This window comes from Microtus oregoni, unplaced genomic scaffold, assembly GCF_018167655.1.
Source record: "Microtus oregoni isolate MIOR12 unplaced genomic scaffold, Mior012 000008F_ref0000371, whole genome shotgun sequence".
In the NCBI taxonomy this organism is placed as follows: Eukaryota; Metazoa; Chordata; class Mammalia; order Rodentia; family Cricetidae; genus Microtus; species Microtus oregoni.
Genome location: NW_024543067.1, coordinates 39,862,102 through 39,885,062, shown reverse-complemented (window position 1 = coordinate 39,885,062; position 22,961 = coordinate 39,862,102). Strand labels below are relative to the sequence as shown.

At 42.7% G+C, this 22,961-nt stretch overlaps 1 protein-coding gene across 2 annotated transcripts in view; it reads right to left on the bottom strand.

The window, feature by feature from the left end:
- Bmper (BMP binding endothelial regulator) overlaps positions 1-22,961 on the bottom strand; it is a 253,526-nt gene that overhangs the window by 182,453 nt on the left and 48,112 nt on the right. For both annotated transcript variants that reach the window (XM_041657223.1, XM_041657224.1), the window contains exons 4-6: positions 11,024-11,106; positions 7,438-7,528; positions 3,767-3,849 (exon numbers count right to left, since the gene is read on the bottom strand). In XM_041657223.1, the coding sequence (XP_041513157.1) occupies positions 3,767-3,849; positions 7,438-7,528; positions 11,024-11,106 (257 nt within the window). The remainder of the gene's footprint in view (positions 1-3,766; positions 3,850-7,437; positions 7,529-11,023; positions 11,107-22,961) is intronic.

Genomic DNA, 22,961 nt, shown 5'->3' with positions numbered 1-22,961 from the left:
TTATTCCCCAAATACAAGAGTAAAATAATTATTTACACGATTAGAATATGATAAAATTTACACATCGTTTACATTTTTAGGTCTTCTTAAGTAATCTAACGATTACCTTGAGTGTACAGAAGAATGTGCATATATTACATGTGATTACTATGAAATTTCACAAATCTACATAAAGAAACTTAAACATCATCTGATTTCTGTATTCACAGGAGATCTGAAATCAATCTCTAATAATTCTGAGAGAAAAACAGTATCATTTACACATATGAATACACAAGTATACTTGCATTACTATATATGCAACACTAGCTCTTGGCTTTTTGTTAAAGCACCTGGTCCTGCTCTGTAGGGGAAGTCTAAAGACCAATGCTCCGAATGCCCCTCCACATACCCTAGCCCAGCTAATTGGTGGAACCTTCCCCGTCTGCTATCCATAGAACCTTCTCAGACAAGCATTCTGTCTCCCAGTGAACTGGTGAAAATCTTCCGGGTCATTTGGAAAGAGGTTACCTCATGCTTTACACATCAAAATTCCCAGCCCAGCTGCTGGATGACCCTGGTAAGAACAAAGTGAGACCACAGGTTTGGGACAATCTCAAGCAAGCATCCCCAAAGCCCCTGCACCCAGACATCAGCTGCCCAGCCATCACTTTCTCTTTCATTCTTTAAAAACAAACTACATCAAAAAGATAGCAAAATGAAAATTTAAATGCAGACCATTTTTACAATGAGCTACTAAGCAAAAGTTTATACCTCAAACTTTTGTATTCATAATTGCTCTGAACTCCCCCGTATGCTAGGGGACAACACACCCTGCCCTCAACTTTATTCTAGTAATCTAAAGAAGTGGTTCTCAATCTTCCTGATGCTGTAACCCTTCAATACAGTTCCTCAAGTTGTGGTGACCCCCAAACCATGAAATCATTTCGCTGCTACTTCATAACTGTAACTTTGTTACTGTTATGAATTGTAATGTAAATAACCTGATAGGTAGGATATCTAATCTGTGACTCCAAAAGGTCACAACCCACAGGTTAAGAACCACTGGTAAAGACTAGCAATGAGCAACATAACCAAGCCAGTAGCTGTACTTCAAGGGATGAGGACAGCAACCAGGAGAATCAGAAGGAAGTTACGACTACAGGCACACAGGAAGCTGGGTTAACGTGCAGGAAGGGACAGACGTTACAGGTCTGTGGAGAAGCAACTAAGCAAGAAAACTTGGACAAACATCTTTAGATTTCTACTTTTCTCAACTGGAAATGAAAACAGGACTTCCGGGGCCTGAACTTGGCCTTTGGTGTGTTTCATTCTGCACATAGTGAATTTAAAAACACATGAAATCCACATGCCTCAGTATATTAAGTCTGTGATCCCTGTACACATAAACTCATTTCCAGTCCCAATTCTGGAAACTTCTGACTGACATCGTTGGCAAAACTACAGAGGTTTTTCATCTTTCTTGGCACCTGCCAAGGTTCTTCCCCTTGGAGGGTTGACTGTCTGATTTTGGCACACCTTTTGTAGAAAAACAATTTGCTGATACAGACATTTACAATTTCCTATTGAAATCTGCCTTGTTTTTCCTCCACCTACTCCCAAAAGATTGACATTAGGGGAAAAAAGGAACAGAAAATATTACATGTTACAATACGGAAATATAGAAGGAAAAAATCTAGAAAAAGAGAATTTTTAACAAAAAGGTAGAAATCACTAATGTAGAAAAATTGGATAAAGCTATTGGCTCATAGTAAGAGAGAAAATAAAGATGTGTGGAAATATACAGGCTCGTGTTTGTTTCCATTAGGAAGTTCCTACTGTGTTTGTAATATATGGCATGAATCCTATGTTGTTTTATATCTAGATATATGCATATATATTCCTCGTCTTCCCTTGCTCCCTGCCTCTCTTCCTTTCCTTGCCCTCTATACAAACACCATCACGTGAGCCTGGACATGTTTACTCTGGTCTTGACTCGAGGTTAAATGGGCTTGTGCTGCAGTAGAAAAGATGTATGGAGAGCTATGACTCCTGGGGCACCACATGCCTCTGCTTTAGTAAGATTCAGAAGGTAGTGTTCCTTGTGTATTTCTTCTTAATATACTAAGACGCATCTGTGTCACCGGTGACTCATGAGATGCATGTTCTCACATTATATGCTATACTACTAACTGTATTGCTAACAGTATACACTGTAGCACTAACTGTATTCCTAACAGTATACGCTGTAGCACTAACTGTATTCCTAACAGTAGACGCTGTAGCACTAACTGTATTCCTAACAGTATACACTGTAGCAGTAACCATAGCACTAACTGTATTCCTAACAGTATACACTGTAGCACTAACTGTATTCCTAACAGTAGATGCTGTAGCACTAACTGTATTCCTAATAGTATACACTGTAGCACTAACTGTATTCCTAACAGTATACACTGTAGCAGTAACCATAGCACTAACTGTATTCCTAACAGTATACACTGTAGCACTAACTGTATTCCTAACAGTAGACGCTGTAGCACTAACTGTATTCCTAAGAGTAGACGCTGTAGAACTAACTGTATTCCTAACAGTAGATGCTGTAGCACTAACTGTATTCCAAACAATATACGCTATAGCACTAACTGTATTCCAAACAATATACGCTATAGCACTAACTGTATTCCTAACAGTAGATGCTGTAGCACTAACTGTATTCCAAACAATATACACTATAGCACTAACTGTATTCCAAACAATATACGCTATAGCACTAACTGTATTCCTAACAGTATACACTGTAGCACTAACTGTATTCCTAACAGTAGACGCTGTAGCACTAACTGTATTCCTAACAGTAGATGCTGTACTAACTTCTACTGTAAATCTCCTGGAGCAACAGCGGAACACCAGACTCCCCATCACCATCATCACCACTGGTTTTACTTCTGATATAAAATACATTAATTTAAAAATTCCCTTTGAGCCAGGCAGTGGTGGTGCACGCCTTTAATCCTAGCACTTGGGAGGCAGAGGCAGGCGGATCTCTATGAGTTCGAGGCCAGCCTGGTCTACAAGAGCTAGTTCCAGGACAGGAACCAAAAAAGCTATGGAGAAACCCTGTCTCGAAAATCAAAGAAAATAAAGTAAATAAATAAATAAAAATAAAAATTCCCTTTAAAATCAGAGCACAGGCCATACTCTTCCTCATTCTTAAGCATGCTTGAAAAGATGGGTCTATGGTTGTCTCCCTAATTTCTAGGGTTATTTTTGAGCCATCTCCTCCCATCAGTTCCCTACAACCCCAGGTGACCAACCTTCCCTCACCCCACAGAACACACAGAGACTGTGTGTTCTCATTCACTTCCCACTTTGATGGCTCTGAAGTTAAAGGTCCCATGGCCAGAAGCCCCTCTGCTTCATGAAACAGAAGATCCATGGTCTTCCCCAAATGGGGTGGAGGGATTCTGCTGTTTGAGGGGACAGTGGATCTTAATGAGAGGTCAGTTTGCTCTCCAGAGTATAACTGAACAAGGTCTGAGCAAGCCCAGGGATACTGTTGAACATTCTGCAATGAATGCATGCAAACAGGTCCATCGCATAGAACCCTAGCCCAGAAGGTGAACATCACCAGAGTTGAGAAGCTTGCCTCACATGGAGTGGGTTCTCCCTGGGCTCTGCATCGTGAGATTCTAATGAGGAGAATGTGGAAGATAGCTCTGCTCTTAGTAAAGGCACGAAGTGGTCAACCCTAAGGACCATCTGAGCAGTGCTTCGCAGTACTTACAACACAGGAGCACTTGATACATTTGCTTCCTTCCGGCTGGAATTCTTCTCCTTCTTGGTACTGCACACCTTCAAACATACAGCCTGGAAAGCAGGGAATTTGCAATTAGGACAACAGTCTTCATTCAGCTTGGCATGAGCCTTCCACCTTCTATTACCGCCTCCCAGCTGTGCCTCTACCGAGTATAGATCCCCTTTGATCACAACAGTATGCACAATGAAAAGGGGAAATGATACAGTTCGAGTGACTGGCACGTTCGCACAGGCCCAGAAACCCTGAAGCTGATAGGAAACAAATGACAGTGGAGCTTGAGTCAGCCCATGGCCGGCAGATGTGCCACAGTGAGTCATGCAGGGTCGTGCTGACCACAGCCAGGGTGACGAACTCAGAGAGGTCAGAAGAGGCCAAAGGAAGGCTGAGGGAGGGATGGTGGGGATGAGAAAGAGCAGATGCCTTTGTGGGAGGCCACTAGAGTACCAGGAGTTACACCCTATTCTTGGCCCAGCGTGCCCTTGGTTCCCACACCACCTTCTGGTACTGCAAAAGAGAGGCTCTGGCGGTCTTCCCACAGAAGACAAAACCATGGTAGGTGACTGAGTTGTAATATGAACTCGGTTTTGACACACATGGTGCCCTTACAGAGGGTCACACACAAAGGCAATAATGGGCGGGGACAAGACAGGATGTACCCTATGGTTTTCTGATCCACTCCGTGTGTTAATGGGCTGTATACCTCCTGCCAAGTATAGCTCATAAAGGTCCAAACCTGCGGGAGATGTTTCCCTTCAGAAAGATGCTCAGGGTAGTACTTACACTAAATGACCCGAGACACAGGCTAGCAAGCAGCTGGGTCACACCAACCACAGGCCTGTCAGCAAATGGCATAACCACTTCCTTCAGGACTTTCCTCAAAGTAGCCAGTGTTGGAAGCAGAACTACGTATGGGTAGGCTTTTGTGAAGGACAGAGAAGTTCCCAAGACAATGTCAAAAGAAATCATCAAACGCTTGAAGGACCTGGCTCCCGATGAAGGGAAATGAACATTGCAATGGCTGAACTGGCTCCTGGCCCTATCCGTCTTCAAGCTTAGTGTGACTCTTCACTCAATAGAAAGATATGAAGATAAGAGCTGAATGCAAAATACAAAGGCCAAGAAAAGGCAAATTCACATGATGGCCCAGGGATAAGATCTCTTTTTATAGCTATACCCATTGCTAGCAATCAGATGTCTCCTTGCTGTTCTGGATGGTTTTGAAAAATCTTGGTAGCTTGCATGGCCTTGCCAGTGACTGTGTCTTAGCACCATTCATCATGGCAGGCGCTTAATAGTCTATTTCCAAAGGGCATTCCCAGCAAAGTGTCTTCATTCCTTTCCCATGTTTACGCCTCCGACTCTGTCATATGGCTTTCCACAACAATCTATATTTGACAACTTAAACAACAGAATTTAAAATAATTCTATTTCTAGCACATCCACCATCCTTGAGCAGGACTCAGACTACAATGAAGGAGCAGACAACCAAGAATGCCCTGAAATTCATTGCAGGAGGAAACTGCCCGCATGTTTGTCATTATAGAGAATGCCAGTCTGATCAACGGCAGATGCCAGTCCTTCTGCATGACAAGGGTGAACCCCCAAGGCTGTCCTTGATTCTATCTAGACTCGGCTGAGGCTTCCCTCCAAGACAAAGGATGAGACTTTCTGGAGATCACTGCTTCTGAATCTTCCAACTCGCATCCCAAACATGGTCGCTGGAATTCAGGAGAGGGATCAAAGCTGACAGCTAATTACATCCCCAGTGTGCCATGCTTGTGCAGTTGTCAGGGGACATGTGTGGCACTGGGGCATGATCATCTTTAAATATTTGCTTTCCAGAGCACCAGATCCTACACAGAATACTCCTCTGGGTATTGATGGGGCAGCGCGATTTGAGGGTAAGGGAAGAGAAGGAATCTGGTTGCAGCCCCATCCGTGGTCATTGGTTACTAAGGCCCTCATATCAATGGGTCCGATTTCTTGTTAGCACTTTACCCTGCAATGTGTACAAGAATGGAGCTCAACTTTTTTCTTCCTGGGAACTGAACCCAAAGCACAACAACAAAAACAAGTGGTCAAAGAGAAAAACTTCAACTCTGAAATAGATGCACCCTGCCAACTGCATACTTATGTTTCAAAGACAACCTAAAAACAGAGCTATCACCCAATGGCAGGGTGTGATTTATATACAGTCCAAGGATTCCTTTATATTACCCCAATATAATATTGCTTCCTGAGCACTCCTGAGATTAAGAGGGGGGACCCTGAATTGATTCTGCATTGATAAATCAACTTTCTACTCAATACAACTATCTAATAATCTAGACATTATTATAAAGTTTAATCTAGATAGAAAAAATAATTGTCCTGTTATCAGTCTTAAATTTGGCTACATATAGAAATTACTTGGGCTCAACCACCAGCCCAACACTGCCACTGCCTTGAAGATTCAAATAAAATTTGCCGGGATGCAGCCTAGGCATTAAATTTCCACGTACGGTCTTAAGAACTGACCATTAGACTTAATAAATCTCCTGACGGTATCAAAGGACATGTTACCGCAGTTCAAATCACCTAGCATATTCAGAGAGAAAGCATTCAAACAAACCCCTGATCGATACAAAGCAGTCGGCTTATGGAATTGGTTCACTTCTAACCAGTCTTTCCACCTGCATAAGCTGAAAAAAAATCAGTTTCACAGAAACCCTGGAGTGATCTAGAGCTGAATAAAGACCTCTCAGGGCATGAGGAAAACTAGGAGCGAGGAAAACTGCCTGTGGGGTTTCTGTGGGACTAACACATAGAGGAAGCGAGCCTGAGACCATGTCTGCAGAGCATCCCACATGGGACTTCTGCTGTCTCAGAGGAAGGTCCGAAGAACAGCCAGGCCTTTGCACAGTGCCCCACAAAACAAAGACTAGTAGTTGTGAGAATCGGCACTAGAGAGGAGAAGGGCTCAGAGAAAACACAAAACACCTGTCTGAGACTATTGGCCACAGGCTTAAGAGATCAGGAAAAAGATCTCTCACCTCAAAATCCCCAGGCTCTCATGAGAGAGCAAGAGAAGACACGGGAGCCCTCCCACCGCCAGCAGGAAAGGGTTCCTCCGCTGTCAGCTCAGCAAAAGGGCCCTCTCCAGAAAGACAGAGGGTCCAACTTGTTAAACCACATTGAAAACTGAAACCAACAAAACTCCAAACTAAAGTCATGTGGGACACAGCACTCAGTTTTCAGAAAACATCTGGTCACCTCATCATCGTGACACGCTCTGGCCGAGGTATTGCAGTAGGAAACAGTAAAAAAAAAAAAAACATTCTGAACGCAAGTAGAGCCATAGTCCGTCCTTCCAAAGTAAGCACTACCTGTGGCCCTGAGTGGAAAGCAGGCCTCTGAGCTTGGGGATTCCGCAAGCCAAGACCTCCAGCACATAGTTCCACTCATGCTGGGCACACAAGAGCCCGACGGGTACTGCCACTCGAAGGAGCTTCCTCTCTGAACTCATTCCGTGCACAGATGTAAAGTGAAGGTCAGTGTGGGGAAGGGAGGGGAATAATGCATGGTTGACAGGACACAACAACCTCCACAGAGCTGTGCTGCACCACAGAACCCATCAGCTTCCCTTTCTTGAACATTACCTGGACAGGTAGGGCAGCAGGCTCCCGGATGCTCTGAGGGATTTTTACAATAAACAACACAGCGCACCTCAGACTCTGTGACGACACCCTCCTGGAAAACAGAATGTCACAAGTCAGCCCAGAATTACCACTTGAGTTACTCCTTTGAGGAAGAAGTGGGATGAATCCAAAGCCCCACAGTGCAGGATTGGCTGTTGGACCTCAAAGATGGTGATACAAACGAGGCAAGACCCAGCTCACTGGAAGAATGCTCTGGGCCTCGCTAGGCATGTCCTATCGCCTGTTATTGGCCACATCCTTGTACTTGGGCTTTGGTCCTGCGCTTTCTTCCTGTAAATCTGTGTAGGAAGACCTCTGTGCTGGCATGCTGGTTGGGCATTCATAATTGTTTAAGTCATCCGTAACGATTGCCTTTTCTAACACTGTTACTATGCTACCAGCCATTAGCTTCAGACACAAAGGAAAATCAGAATGCCTAGACCTGTGTCCAGAAAAAGCACAAGTCCAGAAAAATCCTTACCACCTTCTAGAAAAACAGTTGCCAGCTCTATAATCTTACAAGTGCCACTTGGCTTCCAGTAGAACCTGTAACTAAGTTTCCTTCAGCAGTAAATGCAAAGATGCCAGAAAATTATTTCTAAGTTCACCCTAGGTTATGTCAAAACAGATAGTGTAGGTTCAAATGATGAAATCAAGGGAGTCTTTAGCAACCTGATCTTGGGACTGTGATATCTAAATGGCTATTTAAGCTTTTGGATTTGGACTATATGATTCTTTTTTGAAATGGGTTCTCAAGAATCCCATGCAGGTCTCTAAGCCTTGAGCTTCTGATCCTTCTTCTACCTCCTGAGCGCTGGGAACACAGACAAGTTTCCAGAGAATTTTCATGGTCAGTCTTTGGTGAGCTCCCTCTGTATTCTCCACCCACTTTTTCTAAATAAATTCATGTTCTTATTGGTTTGATTTGAGTTTGAATCGCGAGTAGCATGGGCTGAAGGTAACGGTCACAATCTCACAACAAATCGATTTTCGTCCATGTGTCTGCCTCCTAGCATCCAACTTAACAAGGGAAATACACTAAATGTCTCATGTCGTGCTAGGCTCGAGGGTGGTACTCCTAGGAGAATTTATTACATCATTTATCACATTTGGGTGGAGGGATCCCCAAACAGCAGCTACAGACATTTTTAAAATGTATTCTTTAGCACTATAACTGAAGCAATGCTATGGACTACAGTCAATTTTCCTTCAGTAGCTGCCATCTACATGGAGACCTCAGGGTAATTCCCAGCATATGTGACCTCCAGATTCTTCTCTTCGAGTTAGAAATTAGAAGTGGGCAAAAAAATGTAAAATTTTCATCATTAGAACTCCTTTGGCACAGAATATAAGAAATACGTCGAATTCTACGCAAATGGAAACAGACAAGATCATTAGACTTGCTGTCTCCTGTCCAGTACCTAGTTGTACCTACAGCATGCTGGCATCTGCTAGAAGCATTATAATGAGACTCTCTTTCTTTGCTCACCACCTCCCAAATAGCTCTGTCCTTTTTTGTTTTTTTTTTTTTGTTTTTTTTTTTTTCAGAGGTGTAGAGAGCACACTGAATCCTCTGTTACGATTCTGTGCCCTGGAGAGAGACTAGAATTTTGCTTACTTCATAGCAACAGGACATGCCTAGCAAGTGCTGGAAAGGCCCTTGCCTGCATCCTTTTATGAGGTCTCCTTCCCTCAAGAAGGGAGTGGGAGGCAGGAGCAGGAAGATACCTGCTGCCAGCGCATCCCGGAGGTGTGCTTTCCTGCCTGTTGAGTGAAAGGACATCTTGGGGCTCCGTGAAGAGAAAGCATAGAAGGTGAGATTCATCTTTGGAGGGGCACAGCCCCTCCCAAATCTTCTGCAGTGTTCTACACTGGGGCATGTTTTCATTTCCAGTAACTATGGATATCTCACCCATCCTCTCTGGGCTCCACCCAAAGGCAGGAGGATAGACAGTAGAGGGCACTCTTCGGGAAAGGAAATGCCCCTGTATAGAGGCTTCCATTTAATTTAATCTTCAGTCATTCAAGACAGCAGCATTGACTCTCATCTAAGCTACCTGGGTATCTAAAGACCTCAGGACTGATGTGCACAGTGTCGTTCATTCAGGACTCCTCACAAGGCATGATTAGCTTGTTTAATGAACATTGTAACCAAGACTTCCAGAACATCCCAGCAAAGACAGGAATGTTCATTGAAGAAGGGGCAGGGTGGAGCTGACAATGTTGACAAGGATGTGGACTTTGTTACTGTTATTAAAGCTCATTGCTCTTGTGTCTCTGTGACCTGAGTCTGGTTGAGTTACAGTCAAAAGTATACTTAGCGTTTATTGATTTTTCCTACTGTTCATTTCACATATAGTTTACTACACAAGCAAGCCAAAAAATAAACAAATAAGTCTAATGATCAAGACTGCCTATTGTACACTAAAATCTACAGTATAATAAAGCCATGCATGGCTTTCTAGAATTTAGATTTCAGAAGCAAACTGTCAAGATCCCTGAGAGAATATCCGAGCCAAACATCCAGTATTATGCTCGCCTTTCAGTCCCTCCTCTGACTACAAACACATATACAAAGAGGAATAAAATAACTTAACATCTTCTCCATAAAAAAACTTTGAAGTTACTTAAAATTAAATGGACATTACTTTTTTGAGCAGAAGAAACATAAATTTATTAAGGAAAAGTGAGGAAGAACTCCAAAGAGTGAGAGGGGCTTCAAGAAAAAAAAAATCCCACAATTGTTCTATTTTTTTAATTTACTGTGTGTGTGTGTGTGTTTGTGTGTGTGTGTGTGGTGTACATTCATGCTCTGTGTAAATGTGGAGGCCAGAGGTCAGCTTTGGAGTCTGTTCTCTCCTTCTGTCTTACTGTGAGTTCTGAGGATTGGATTCAGGCCACAGACTTGCACAGAAAGCACAAACCCCATCTCCCTCTGAGCGACACCACCAGCCCCTGACTGTTAATTCTGATACAGTATTTCTATACAGTCAGGAAAGGAGTTCAAGAATTTTGCCTCTTCGTTGCCCTTTGGCTCATCTGCCCAGGTCTAATGTGAGAGACACATGGAGCAACTCCTCACCCGGGAATTAAACAAATATCAACAACGGCGGAGTCCATACCTGCTTTCCCTGTGGTTCTTAAACTGATCAGGCTGAATTTACTAAGCTACAGTGTGTGAATTACTTCACTTGAATTCCATTCACAATGTGGTTCCAGCTCAAAATTTTCTTGATCAAAGAAGGACAATGTATCTCATATAAAAGTGCCTCTTTTCGGCTAATAGGAGTCCATGGTCTGCTTACAGATGACTTCACAGGAAGACACGAGCATCTTCCTGGAGCTTTCCAGCCTCGGTGTAACAGTGATGGACAGTCCTGCTGTGTGTTTCTAGAGACAAGTCCTATTCAGTACCACCCTGCACCTGTCCCATGCTGGACGGTGACAACAGATGGACAGAGTCGTCCCCGTCTCTCTCTGCTCGCTTGGGGCTCTGCTCGATATTGTCTGAGTGTGGTGGCTGAGGAGGAGAAAAGCTGGGTTTTACCTGGCACTGCCGCAGGACGCACGGTTCACCCGGGCTTTGCCATCTGAAGGAACTGTTGTACGTTCTTCCTTCATGAGTACAACCTAGACAGGAAGAGAAGAGGCCGGGGGTGAGTGTGCTTCCTCTCTCTCTGGAACAGAAGTGTGTATGTCGTGTAAGCCAAGGCTAGCTCCCTGGCAATGATTTCTTTCCTACAGCACACATATATCTGCTTGGCACACAGTCACATTAAATCTTTCACTACCGAATGCATTAACCTCACAGACTATATTTTCACATAGAAAACCATATACAATTCTCTTGGCAAAAATATATAAAATTATTGTTTTATTTCTGTTTAATCAAATATAAGAACACCATATCTAAAAATACCACAGTGAAGGGGGATTTTGCGTGAGAGTTTAAGAATTCAAGAATTACTGAAGTTAAGACCGAAGTAAGTATAAATTAAAATATAGAGACTGATTACAAAATTCTAGTAACTATGGCCATCACTAAAGCAAACCTTCAAAGCTTCATTCCCACCTCAAAGAGCTATGCCTTCCTATTTCAGTTTTGTTTTACTCTTAGGTAATAAATTTAAACAAATCTGAAATTACTAATGCATGGGTTATTACATGCTGAGTTAATAGGAGAAACAAAATTCATACTAATTCATTGGCAAAAACAGAAGTTAGAGGCTAGAGATCTTCAGAAGGAGAACAAGCAGTTTGGCTTCAGTCCCTGGGACAAAAGCCAAAGAAGTAACCGAAGAACATAATTCATTCAACGTGGACTCAAGTTTACCAATAGTATCCTCTGTGCTTGGCCTGTACTCTGTCAAGATGCACCTGGATGCATCTACTGTCACTGTCTTCCCAGAAGCCCACCAAACAGAAGGATTGGCCAAAATATATACAACGGAGAACATGCGACGTGATGGGATTGTTACAAAAGAAAAGGGCGGCCCCTCTGCCACAGCGGAGAACTTCCTGTTACCTGCTCAAGCTCAGCTCCATCAGTCCATCTTGTTCAAAAACAGAAAGGACTTGCTTCTTCCGGGAGTTCTTTCACATCGCACCGTGGCGAAGTGTTCTTAATTCATAATAACAGAATAAGAACAGGCTTATGGAACTCTCAGCAGATGTTTTCATAAACTCGGATTCCTGATCTGAATTTCCAGGCATTACGAGTTTCTGAGAGGGCTTAGTAACCCTCGGCTCTGTACCTCCACATCCGAAGACTGAAGTGCATCGCTGATTGGAAACATATCTGGGAAACGCTTTCACTATATACTTTTTAATTTCCTTTGCTTGAAGTGTTACAGAGATAAAGTGTTCAACCACAAAAACCTTTAGCACACTGCAAATCCTTATGCCAAACCAAGGATGAATACAGTACATTTTCAACAATGAAAAGCAATATAGAATGATTCTGGTGAGCATAAATCTCGCTGAGCAAATGCACTTATGAGCGACATGCCATGTGCCTGTCTGATCGACTAACACGGGCTTGTTTGGATAATAAATAACTTGTTCCAAGTAATGGAAGCAGGGAAATCAGAGAACCAAATCCCATTCATACTAAATCCAAGCAAATACAAAACTCCTGCCAAGTGGGCCAGTACAGTGGGGTTTCTGGGTGTGTTACATATTTTCATCCTCTGGATTAAAAACTGTAAAGACAGGATAATTTTTTTTTAATTTTTTGCTACTAATAGGGCAAGCAGTGATCTTGACTTTCCATGTGGAGGGAGGAAACCTAGTAGAAAGGTCACAGAGGCTTGGGAGGAAGTGCAGGCCAGGCAACCCCCTAACAATGCCAGGCCATGAGCAGAGAGCTCCCAGGAGGAGCATAAGGCTTACTGAGTAATTCTGCTCTGAATGGGACGGAGGCATCAGAACAAGCTGTCCACCGTGCAGGGAACACAACAGTGTCTTTGGCTTCAGACAACTCTGTGGGGAGCCTGGCTTCTCCACTGTTTTTGAACACGCAAAGAAAAACTGGGCAATAACATTAGAAAATCAGACCAAGGTCAGATTGTGAGGGTCATTGTTTCACTTCTCTGTTAACAAGTCAGTCTACACGGCCTGGGTCCACACGCTAGATGTCTCTGCATGATGGATCAAGCTGGATGATTGATAGGCTCAAAACACCTGTAAAACTCTCCACAGCAAATACAGCTGATACCTTTTGCTTCTCTCACTACCGTCAACCGGCTACGGAGTCTTTGGCTCACTGGCATGAGACGATCACAGGCAAGAAGTTCTTGGGAATATGATTATTAAAGATAATGTATTCTTACTGCTCTTTGGAGGTCCAGTTCTTAGATGAACATGTTTTCTTGGAGCAAAACACCAATGAGCTGTGTGGAAACTCCAAGACAACCTCAATATTATCCAGATATAATTGATCTTCTCTTGGGGAAGTTTCTTTAACAAATTCTGTCTGCCATAAAATTGGTGCTGGTGAAAGAGTAGTCAGGTATTCTCTTGCCTTCCACCCAATCTAAAGCCTCATGAGCCAAACCACATTGCCTCCTATTGGACAGAATAGAAAGGCCGAGAAAAAGCCCTCTCCCATTCCCACAAAGGCCTCCTCTGCTATCTCTAGTGAAAGAACACTTTGTTTTTATCTCCAATTCAGAAGAATACTTTTATAAAATACAATAAAAATGACTTATTAGAAAAATTACATTTTAAAGATTGCACAATATCTGTGTTTTTTAAAAAAATTACTACATGTAAAAGGCATGGCCTCCCTGTTGAATTACAGCCGTTTCCAATTGTTGACTACGCTTATGGGTCTGTAGGGCAGCATTGCTGTCTGTGGAACACGGGGGCCTGCAGGCCACGTTCTGAGTCTTAGTGGAGAATAGGTCACGAGTGTAGGGAACAAACTGAAGAAATAATAAAATTTGATAAGTTCTGATATCTAGAACTAGAGGCAAACTTACAGATAACACAGTTTATCCCTTTCATCTCTCAAATGAGAGAATTCATACTGAAAATCTAAAGTCATACTCCGAAATAGAGGGAATTGAGTGTGAAACAAACTAGAATCCAGACTCCAGGGGAAATCCATGTTTTCCACAGCCAGGTCTAAACTTCTTATAATATTCTGCACTGAGAAATTAATTGCCCAGAAAAGGAAAAAGTAAATGCCCTTCTCATAGAATTAAGTGTAATTCATATAGTCACTAAATGAAAGCCGATAGAAGAATGTGGGGGTGAAGGGGAACACTCCGAAATCAATAAAGCAGCTTTTCTTCCTTCAAATACACTTGTAAGAATTGTCTAGAAGGAAATTTGTAAGTGCCCATTAGTTTTCTGCAGACAATAGGCAAGTTTTGAGATACCACAAGCTTTTGAATAAGAACATGGGGACTACAGCAGTACAAAGGATGCCTTCTTGATCAGATACATTTAAACCTCTGACTTCACCAGTCCTGCCAGTGCAAGTCTGGCACCATTAGGAGAGACACTGCTAACTGTCACAACCGGGAATGGGAAGAGTTACAGATGTCTTATGAACACAGACCTACCTCAGAGACAGCCTAACACTCACAGGACACAACACAGAATTAACCACGCCAAAGGTCAAATATTCAAAGATTGGGAAACTTCAGTTTAAACCACCATGAAGAGATCTATGTTCTTTATGTCTAAAATAATATAAAATGAGCCTAATGCATCAGTTCTCAACCTGTGGGTCAGAACCCTGGAAGACCATTGGGAAAGACAGATGTTTACAACAGTAACAAAATTCCAGTTATGAAGTAGCAACAAAAATAACTTTCTGGCTGGGGGTCACCACAGCATGAGGAACTGTATGAAACCGTCCTGGCATTAGGAAGCTGAAAACCACTGGCCTCACAGGTCACTTTCCTTTCGCGTGTGTCCTGGCTCTTTTACTATTCAGTATTTTCAGAGTGAGGAAACCTTCACAGAACTCCTTCCTCACACAGACTCTTGTAAGGAAACACTGCCTGGTCATCCAGACAATTCGGAACACACATGGCAATGGAAACAGGAAGAACATAAATTAATTAAATCCACAGTTAAGCAGTAAAACTCGCTTTTAGTATTAGTCGCGACCTTTTTCAGTGGCCAACTGTTCCAAGGGAGAGAGCACACCACATTTCCATCATTGTTATTAAAACAACTGCTAAAACTCACCAAGACTGTAAAACATGGCACGGGCCCTGTAAGGAGCCCCGGGAGCTATGACTGCTTTCTCCCTCTTTGTCTGAAATCCTCTCGCTGCCCATGCTAACTAGGAGCAGAGAGTCAGGTTTTACCATCGCTGTTAAAGTATCCCCTGGCACCTTAAGCACTTCTCTGCTTCAGTCTCTCTCATGCATAGAAGCCCACAGAGATTCCCAGGGTCCGTTTCATAATGAACTCGCCTGCTACTGGATGCGGGTCCTGGCACCTCAGCCAAGGCTGCCCGGCTTCCACTTGCCCTTGCAGACATCCCGGTGCGATGTGGACTGTGCTTCCCGTCTCCAAAGCTGTCACCTTTACAGTCTCTTCTCAGGTGCCGGGTCCCCTGACTTATCTGACGGAATCTCCTGATTGTCCTAAGGCCCTTTTGAAGCCATCTTCAACAGCTGCCAGTGTTCAAACTTTCAGGTTCAAACATTGACACTTGATGGCACATACTCAGCCTGGCTGAAGTGGGGGTGAATATACTCCACGGATTCCCCCAAATGTGGCTGGAAGAGCTCATTCTGTGATGTCCGCATGGCCCCTCTCTTCCTGGGAAACCTCATTCACTTCTTTGCCCGTTCCAAAGGACACAAGGGCGATTCAAGGGTCAAGCCTGCTGCATCTAGGGAACTGCTCTTGAAACTCACCAGTGTAAAGTGGGCTTCTGTGCTCTCTCTATACGCAGAACGTGTAATCCCAGGTCCTCTGCACCACTTTCTATGTCTATGTAACTGTGAAACAGCAAGCTCCTATGTATGGCTATTCCTACAAACCACAGAAGTAAGCTGTAGCAAAGGCGTCTATCTCCTGAGGCGCTCAGGCATATGGGCCCAATTAAATTTACCTATAGAATAGCAAAGTTTTCCCAGATTAATTCAGATGACTTAATTTTAATAATATGACCCTTTCTTCCCAAAAATCTACTTTTGTCCCATGAGCTATTGGTTTACTCTTAGGTTATTTTATTATTGTTGTTGTTGATTTGTTTACTTGATTTTGCTTGCTTGTTCTGTCTTTCGTCATATTTATTTAAATTAACCCAGATTTGGGGGTCTCTGAAGTCACTTCTTACTAGGTGGCAGAAGGAAAGGGTGCAGACAGACCTGCCATTCTTTGCTGTTCCTGGCCTCCAACAGGGCACCCCCATCCTTGGCCTTGGTCAATAAGCCCCAAATTACCCCAGTCCAATACAATTTTTTTTTAATGAGCCCCTTTTCAGAACTTCTCCAGCAACATCTGGAAGTACAGTCAGAGGGATAAGCATAAAGTCTAACTGGCCATTCAAGGGCTTAAATCGTGTCCTTAAGAGTTCATTTAACCCAAGTTTTATTACTCTTCAAGGCCATACCTGCATGAATCCTGCAGGCAATTTTGCTTATTTTTGTGGCTAATGGGAATTTTATGGCCAAACCATTTCCTTCATCCCAAGAGAAGAAGTCAAACTCACAAACTGAGTTCCTAAAGAATGCTGTGTGCCCCTCAACATAACATTCTTCTCGTAGCTTTCTGTATCCCAATCAGAAATTCAATATATAATCTAAATTAAATAAAAGACAATAGAATAAAAATGATGGGAAGCTATTTGACTTAATTTTTGATGGTTGTATGAACAAAATCTCAAACACAGAAATATCAGATGAATTTGGAATAAGTCAGTTCCAAATTCACACCCTTCACTCCCACATCACCTGCGCATATTTCTGGCCTGTGCGATCATTAAAGACTAAGAAGTGATAAAATTTGGCTGACAATCTCATGACTTCATAGTATTATAGCAATACAATATCAGATCTTGATATTCTATGAACCCCATGCCAATTGGCTTCTACTCAATAAAAGATACTTTTAAGCTCTCAGTATGATTATAACAGGAAAGGAGATGCGTGATGCATTAAAGGGAAGAAAACACTTGGGAGCTTTTCTCATACAACCTGTCCATGCGTTTGACAAGTTCTGACCATAAACATGGCTATCTGTGGGACACCGTGTGTCTCTGTGCACAATGGCATTGTAGCGAGCTTCCCAGCATCAGCACCTCACTGGCAAGCATTGGTAGGAGGGGAAGAAATTGCAGCTAAGCTGAGTTAAGAGAGAAGGACACAGTCGCCCTTAAGAGTGTGTCCTTGAGTACTGGCTTTCCAACACAGGCAGGAAAGCGTCTAGCGGTCATTTCCAAAGATGGGGTTTCTTTGTTTGTATGTTTGTTTGTGTGTTTGTTTATTTAAATGTTATATGAAAAACTCCTCCAGGAAAAAGAAATGAAAACTGAAAATGAATCCCTTTATGTAATTATGATAGGTGTGGCTTGCTTCAAGTCTTTGTCTGGGAATAACTTTTAGCTCATAGAAAACACCACTGAATAGATATATTTAGTTCACTTTTAAACGTGGGGAAACAAAGTTGAGGAACGTGAAAAACTTCATGCTAGTCACACAGTCATTCTTTATGCCTCACCCTGACCCGAGAATCCATGATCTAACTGAGCAGCTGGGCACGCGGGAGCTCAGAAAGTGGTACCTGATAACGACTTGGGGAAGACTGCACACAAAGCCTTTCAATGACATCCCATGAGATGATCTACTGCTAACCGAAGGCTAGCATTGTTAGACAAAATGCAGACTTTGTGGCTGATATGGTGAGAGCTGACGCTTGTAGATTTGTGCTTGAACTCCGTCCTAAATACCTTTATGTTTGGCCACCAATCATGCTATGCTATGGGTCTTTTGACATCAGGAAATAACAAATACTAAGAGCTCAGAGGACCAAATTCAAACACATGTGGTTTGATTCATGTGCTTTTCAGAAGGATAAGTATTTCACAATTGGGGGTGCATGATATCAGACCACAAAAATAAATTGTGTTTGAAGACAGAAAAATAACAGAAATCTCTCAGGATGAATTGCAGCGAATGGAGACAAAAAGATGGGAACAGAAATCCTCAGTTTCCCAGATTAATTCCAAAGAAATCAATGTGTACCACTTCTTTACCAATGAGCATGAAGAAGACTCACACACACACACACATGCATGCACGCACACACAGACACGTGCACACACACATCAAATAGCATGTATGTGACTCATGTGCTTCCATACTAGAATTTTACATGATGTCCTTTTATGGTTCACTAATCAGGCCACTTAGGGTTCATTGAGAAAAAATTGTCCACGACTCCATGTAGTGTTTTATACTTTATTAGTAACTAATTAGTAGATTAACCAAAAGGTGTAAACACACAAGGAGGTGTAAACACCTTGTATAACTCCAGTAAAATGTCAAAAGCACTGACATGAGTACTGTCCCCACTGATTCACATTTCACCACTTTTTACAGATGTGTGTGTTCGTGTGTGTGTGTGTGCGTGTGTGTGTGTGTGTGTGTGTGTGTGTGTGTGTGTGTGATTTTATCACGTGTAGACTCTTCTGACCAATCGACTTACAGGACTGAGCTAGCACCGTCTGGATCCCTCGGGTTGCTAATAGAGCCACAATTCCTCCTCCTCTTGCTGTATCCCTTGGCAACCACAAATCATCTTCATAGCTATAATCTTGTTATTGGGAGTATTTTATGAAAGGGATCACAGTGTGGGGGGGGGGGGGTAGAATGAAGTCTCTGAGACTGGATGTGCTCGTAGAGAATTTCTCTTAGCTCCATACAAGTTTTTGGGCTGAGAGCTTCTGTGTTTTCATAGATGAGCGGTAGTCCCTAGCGTAGACACACCACTGAACGCATGAACATTCACCCACTGAAGAACATCTAGGCTGTTGTATTCAGTTGTTGGCTGGCTCAATTGCTCTTGTTTTTCTTTTTCGCTCTTAACAAATGAGGCTACTGTGCACATTTGTGCTCAGGGCTTTGTGTGAACACAGGTTTTCGTTTTCAAGAGATAAATGCCCAAGAATGTACTAACCACCAAACGACGAACATGTACTCAGTTTTATGAGGAGCTGTGATACTGACATCCGGTGTGACGGACCCGCTTGACATTTTTTCTGGTAGTAGTATGAGATCTTCCACTTTTTAACCATCTCTTGGCATTTACACTTTTAATCCATTTTTGTGAGTAGCAATGTTTCATTGTGATTTCGATCTTCATTTTCCGGGTAGCTAATAATGCTGACCATCTTTTCACGTGACGCAATGGCATCTGCACGTGCTCTCTGCTGAAATGTCTCACGGTTCTCAGCTAATTTTTGTTTGTTTTGCCCAAAAATTACCCCACAGAGTTGATGTGCGTTCCATTGATGAGCCTCCTGGTGTCCTTTAGGGACAGTGCTTTTGATGTCAAGTCTCAAAACTTTGTACAGCTCTAGGTCCCAAATATTTTCTTCTACATGCTTTTTCTATCCATTTTTCCTTCATAAAATTTTACTGGTGGAATTTTCCCATGGTTTAGCATGGTAGTTAGACTGTAATAAACATGGCTTTAATATTAAATTTTTCCTTACTATCCAAAGGCACCAAAATTCACTGCAGTAAATAAAAATATATATGCTTAATACTTTGCAAAATCCTGGTTGGGGCTGTTTTTCGCGTTTCACATGAAAGCCTGTGATAAATTTTGGGTTTTTTTTTTGCATAATTTATAAGGTTCTTGTCCAGTATACCATACTCTCTATTGGTTTAACTTATTCCCTGTGGCTACCAAATTGCTCCAGCTACAAGCGTTTTAAGAAAAAACTAGCTCTCTTCCACTGACTTGCTTTGTTTAAACACAGTTGGGTATTTTTATGTGAGTCTGTCTCTGGATCCTGCCTTGTGTCTCATTGATCTGTGTTGTGTGATCCTTACATAACTTCACGCTGTATTTCTGCAGCTGCATTAGAGTAGACCAATTCCTCCCACTTCTATCTTGCTTTTGAGAATTGTTTCATCCAGTCTAAGTCTTTGGCATTTTCATGTAGACTTTCGCGAAAGTCTCATCATATAACATGTATCTATTGGACCCACCCTTTTAAATATCACCTTAGAAACCATTACAAGGAAGCGCTAGGCTTAATCCACACATCACTCAGAAGTCCCCTGTAGTGGATTAAGCTCACTTATGTTTGCCCAGCAGCTCTCAATATCAGGAAGGATTTGTAGGAAGCAAAGGATTTAGAGTACCCTTGGAGACCTGTAAAAATGCAGATTTCTGCAAAATTGGCTTTCTTTTGTCTGCTGCCTCCTTGGCCTAGGCTCCCTTTTGGCAAGTTTCATGAAGCCTCACTGCCCAAGATGACTTCAGGTTCGTGTGGCCAGCAGAGGAGGCTCGTCTGATGGGACTCAGAGCACATCCGCAGATTCCCCTGGAAGGCTGTGTGACCCCTCTGGCTCCACGTGACAAAGTCGGAGAGGCTGATCCTTGGCGTATTGGAAACACAAGTAAGCAAGTGTATAAAGGCAAAAGCTACCCATTCTAGACTCTAGACAGAATTGATGGAGACCTTAGGTGGTGGACAGGAGCTGAGAAGAAAAGGCCTATTATTTGGCAAGTAAAGTGGTTTCTGCAGGTGTGTTCACACAGGGAGAAATCTCCATGTGCAGTGTCTGCAGGTGTGATCACACAGGGAGAAATCTCCATGTGCAGTGTCTGCAGGTGTGATCACACAGGGAGAAATCTCCATGTGCAGTGTCACTGTGAGTTGGCCACATCTTTTCAGTTATAATATTCTATCTGGCCCTCCTTCACCTGGACCTGGTAGAAAACTACATCTTTTAACCAAGATAATATGCACTCCAGGGGCTCCCAAGCCCAGAAACATTGAACATCAGAATGTATAGAGGTAGTAAAGAATAGGGATGCCCAGTGGACTGATGGAGGAGGGTCATCTGTCTATATGTTACTTTCATTCGTTAATAAAGAAACTGCCTTGGCCCTTTGATAGGACAGAAAATTAGGTAGGCAGAGTAGACAGAACAGAATGCTGGGAAGAAGGCAGTGAGGCAGACGCTATAGCTCTCCTCTCCAAGATGGATGCAGGTAAGATCCTTCCCGGTAAATCGTGGTGCTACACTCATTAATAGAAATGGGTTAATCAAGAGGTGAGAGTTAGCCAGTAAGAGGCTAGAGCTAATGGGGCAAGCAGTATTTAAAAGTATACAGTTTGTGTGTTGTTATTTCGGGGTATAAAGCTAGCCGTGAGGGAGCTGGGCTGGAATGCAGCCCGCTGCTCCATCTACAGTGGACACCACTCAGTGTTCATCAGTGGATGAATGGATATACAAAATGTTGCTTATGTTATAAAGCCTGCTGGGAAACGAAGCAGTAATGCCTCCTTCAACCTTGAATGCGGTACACTAAGTAAAATAAGCCACATAGAAAAGGACAAATGTATGACTCTTATGAGTGACACCTGAAATAGATAAGCTGATGGGAACAGGAAGTAGAATGGAGGTGAGCAGGGACAGAGGAGTAACTGTTCAGTGGGTACAGAGCTTTCCAGATGGGATGAGAAGATGCTCTTGAAGCAGATGGAACTTGTGACCTGGAAATAGATTTAGTGTGTGCTACTGGGCTCTTCCACTGAGATGGATAAAATAGTCTTTTATATGTGTGATTTTTCATGCTACAGTGTGGGTCCACTCATTGAAGGTGAGGGATTGGCGCTCAGCCATTTGAACCTTTCACAAGTTGCATTCGGCGAGGCTTGGGAAGAAGTGGTTTGTCCAAGGCCAAGTAACCAGAAGTGGCAGAGTCAGAAACCAATTCCATCTTCATGTCCAAGCCCAGTCCCTTTCTTCATTTCATTCTCCAAATAACTGAGTCTTTATGATTTTTTTCTACAGTCCTCAGACCACAGGCACAGAAGAGCCTTGTCTTAACGCCTAAAAATATGAAATATTAGCCTGGCTATTGCATTTAGCACCTCAGGGTGGCCTTGCATGCAGAGGTCTGAAGTATTCATAGCTTCGTCAGAGCAGCCCTTGCGCAGCTCCCTACACCCAGCATAGCTAAACTCAAAGAGCAGTTCTAAGAATGCCCAGACATTCCAGAGCATTCTGAGAGCTGCTTCCTGTGCTCAGCATCAGCTAGCCAAGGCCCAAGCATGTCTTCAGATAAACATCTCCAACCCTTTAACCACCACACGACTGGAAACACAAAGAGCCGTCTGTGGCATAAATAACCTCACAGTAGGCGAAGAAGACACTTGTGTTCTCAAGCCTACCGTTGCGCTTTGATTCCAAGGTTTTTGATAGGATAAGCATCCCCACTTCAAGACTGGAGACTGGAAGGGAAAACTATTTTGAAATGCCGAGCACTTTATTCTTCTAAGTGTGTACATTCCTAACCTCACAGAACTGTTTTTTTAAATCAAAAATTTTCATTTATTTTACATCCCAACCACAGTTTCTGCTCCTGTCTCCCCTCGGTTCCCATTCACTCCTCCTTCACAGAACTGTTTTAAAGACACCTAAAGAGAATTTGAAGCCAAATGACAGACACATATTATAAGTGATGTCTAAAAGAGAAAGCAGATAATCATATTGAATCATAGTGTGATGGAAATACAAAATTACAACCCTAGAATAGTACCTTGTAACCTTTCCCATATAATGAAAAATATACTTAAAGTCATATTTAGGTTATCATTAAGTGGGTTAGCACTGAGGTACAGCATACCCAGTATCATAAAAATACATTTAGGTTGTATAAAGTTCAATGAAGAAACCTTAAAGAGTCAATGACATGGAACTGGCCCACACTATTCAGTCAGTTCATTCTGAGTTAGCCATTCTTTCTCCCGATCATTTTAACTCAGCTTT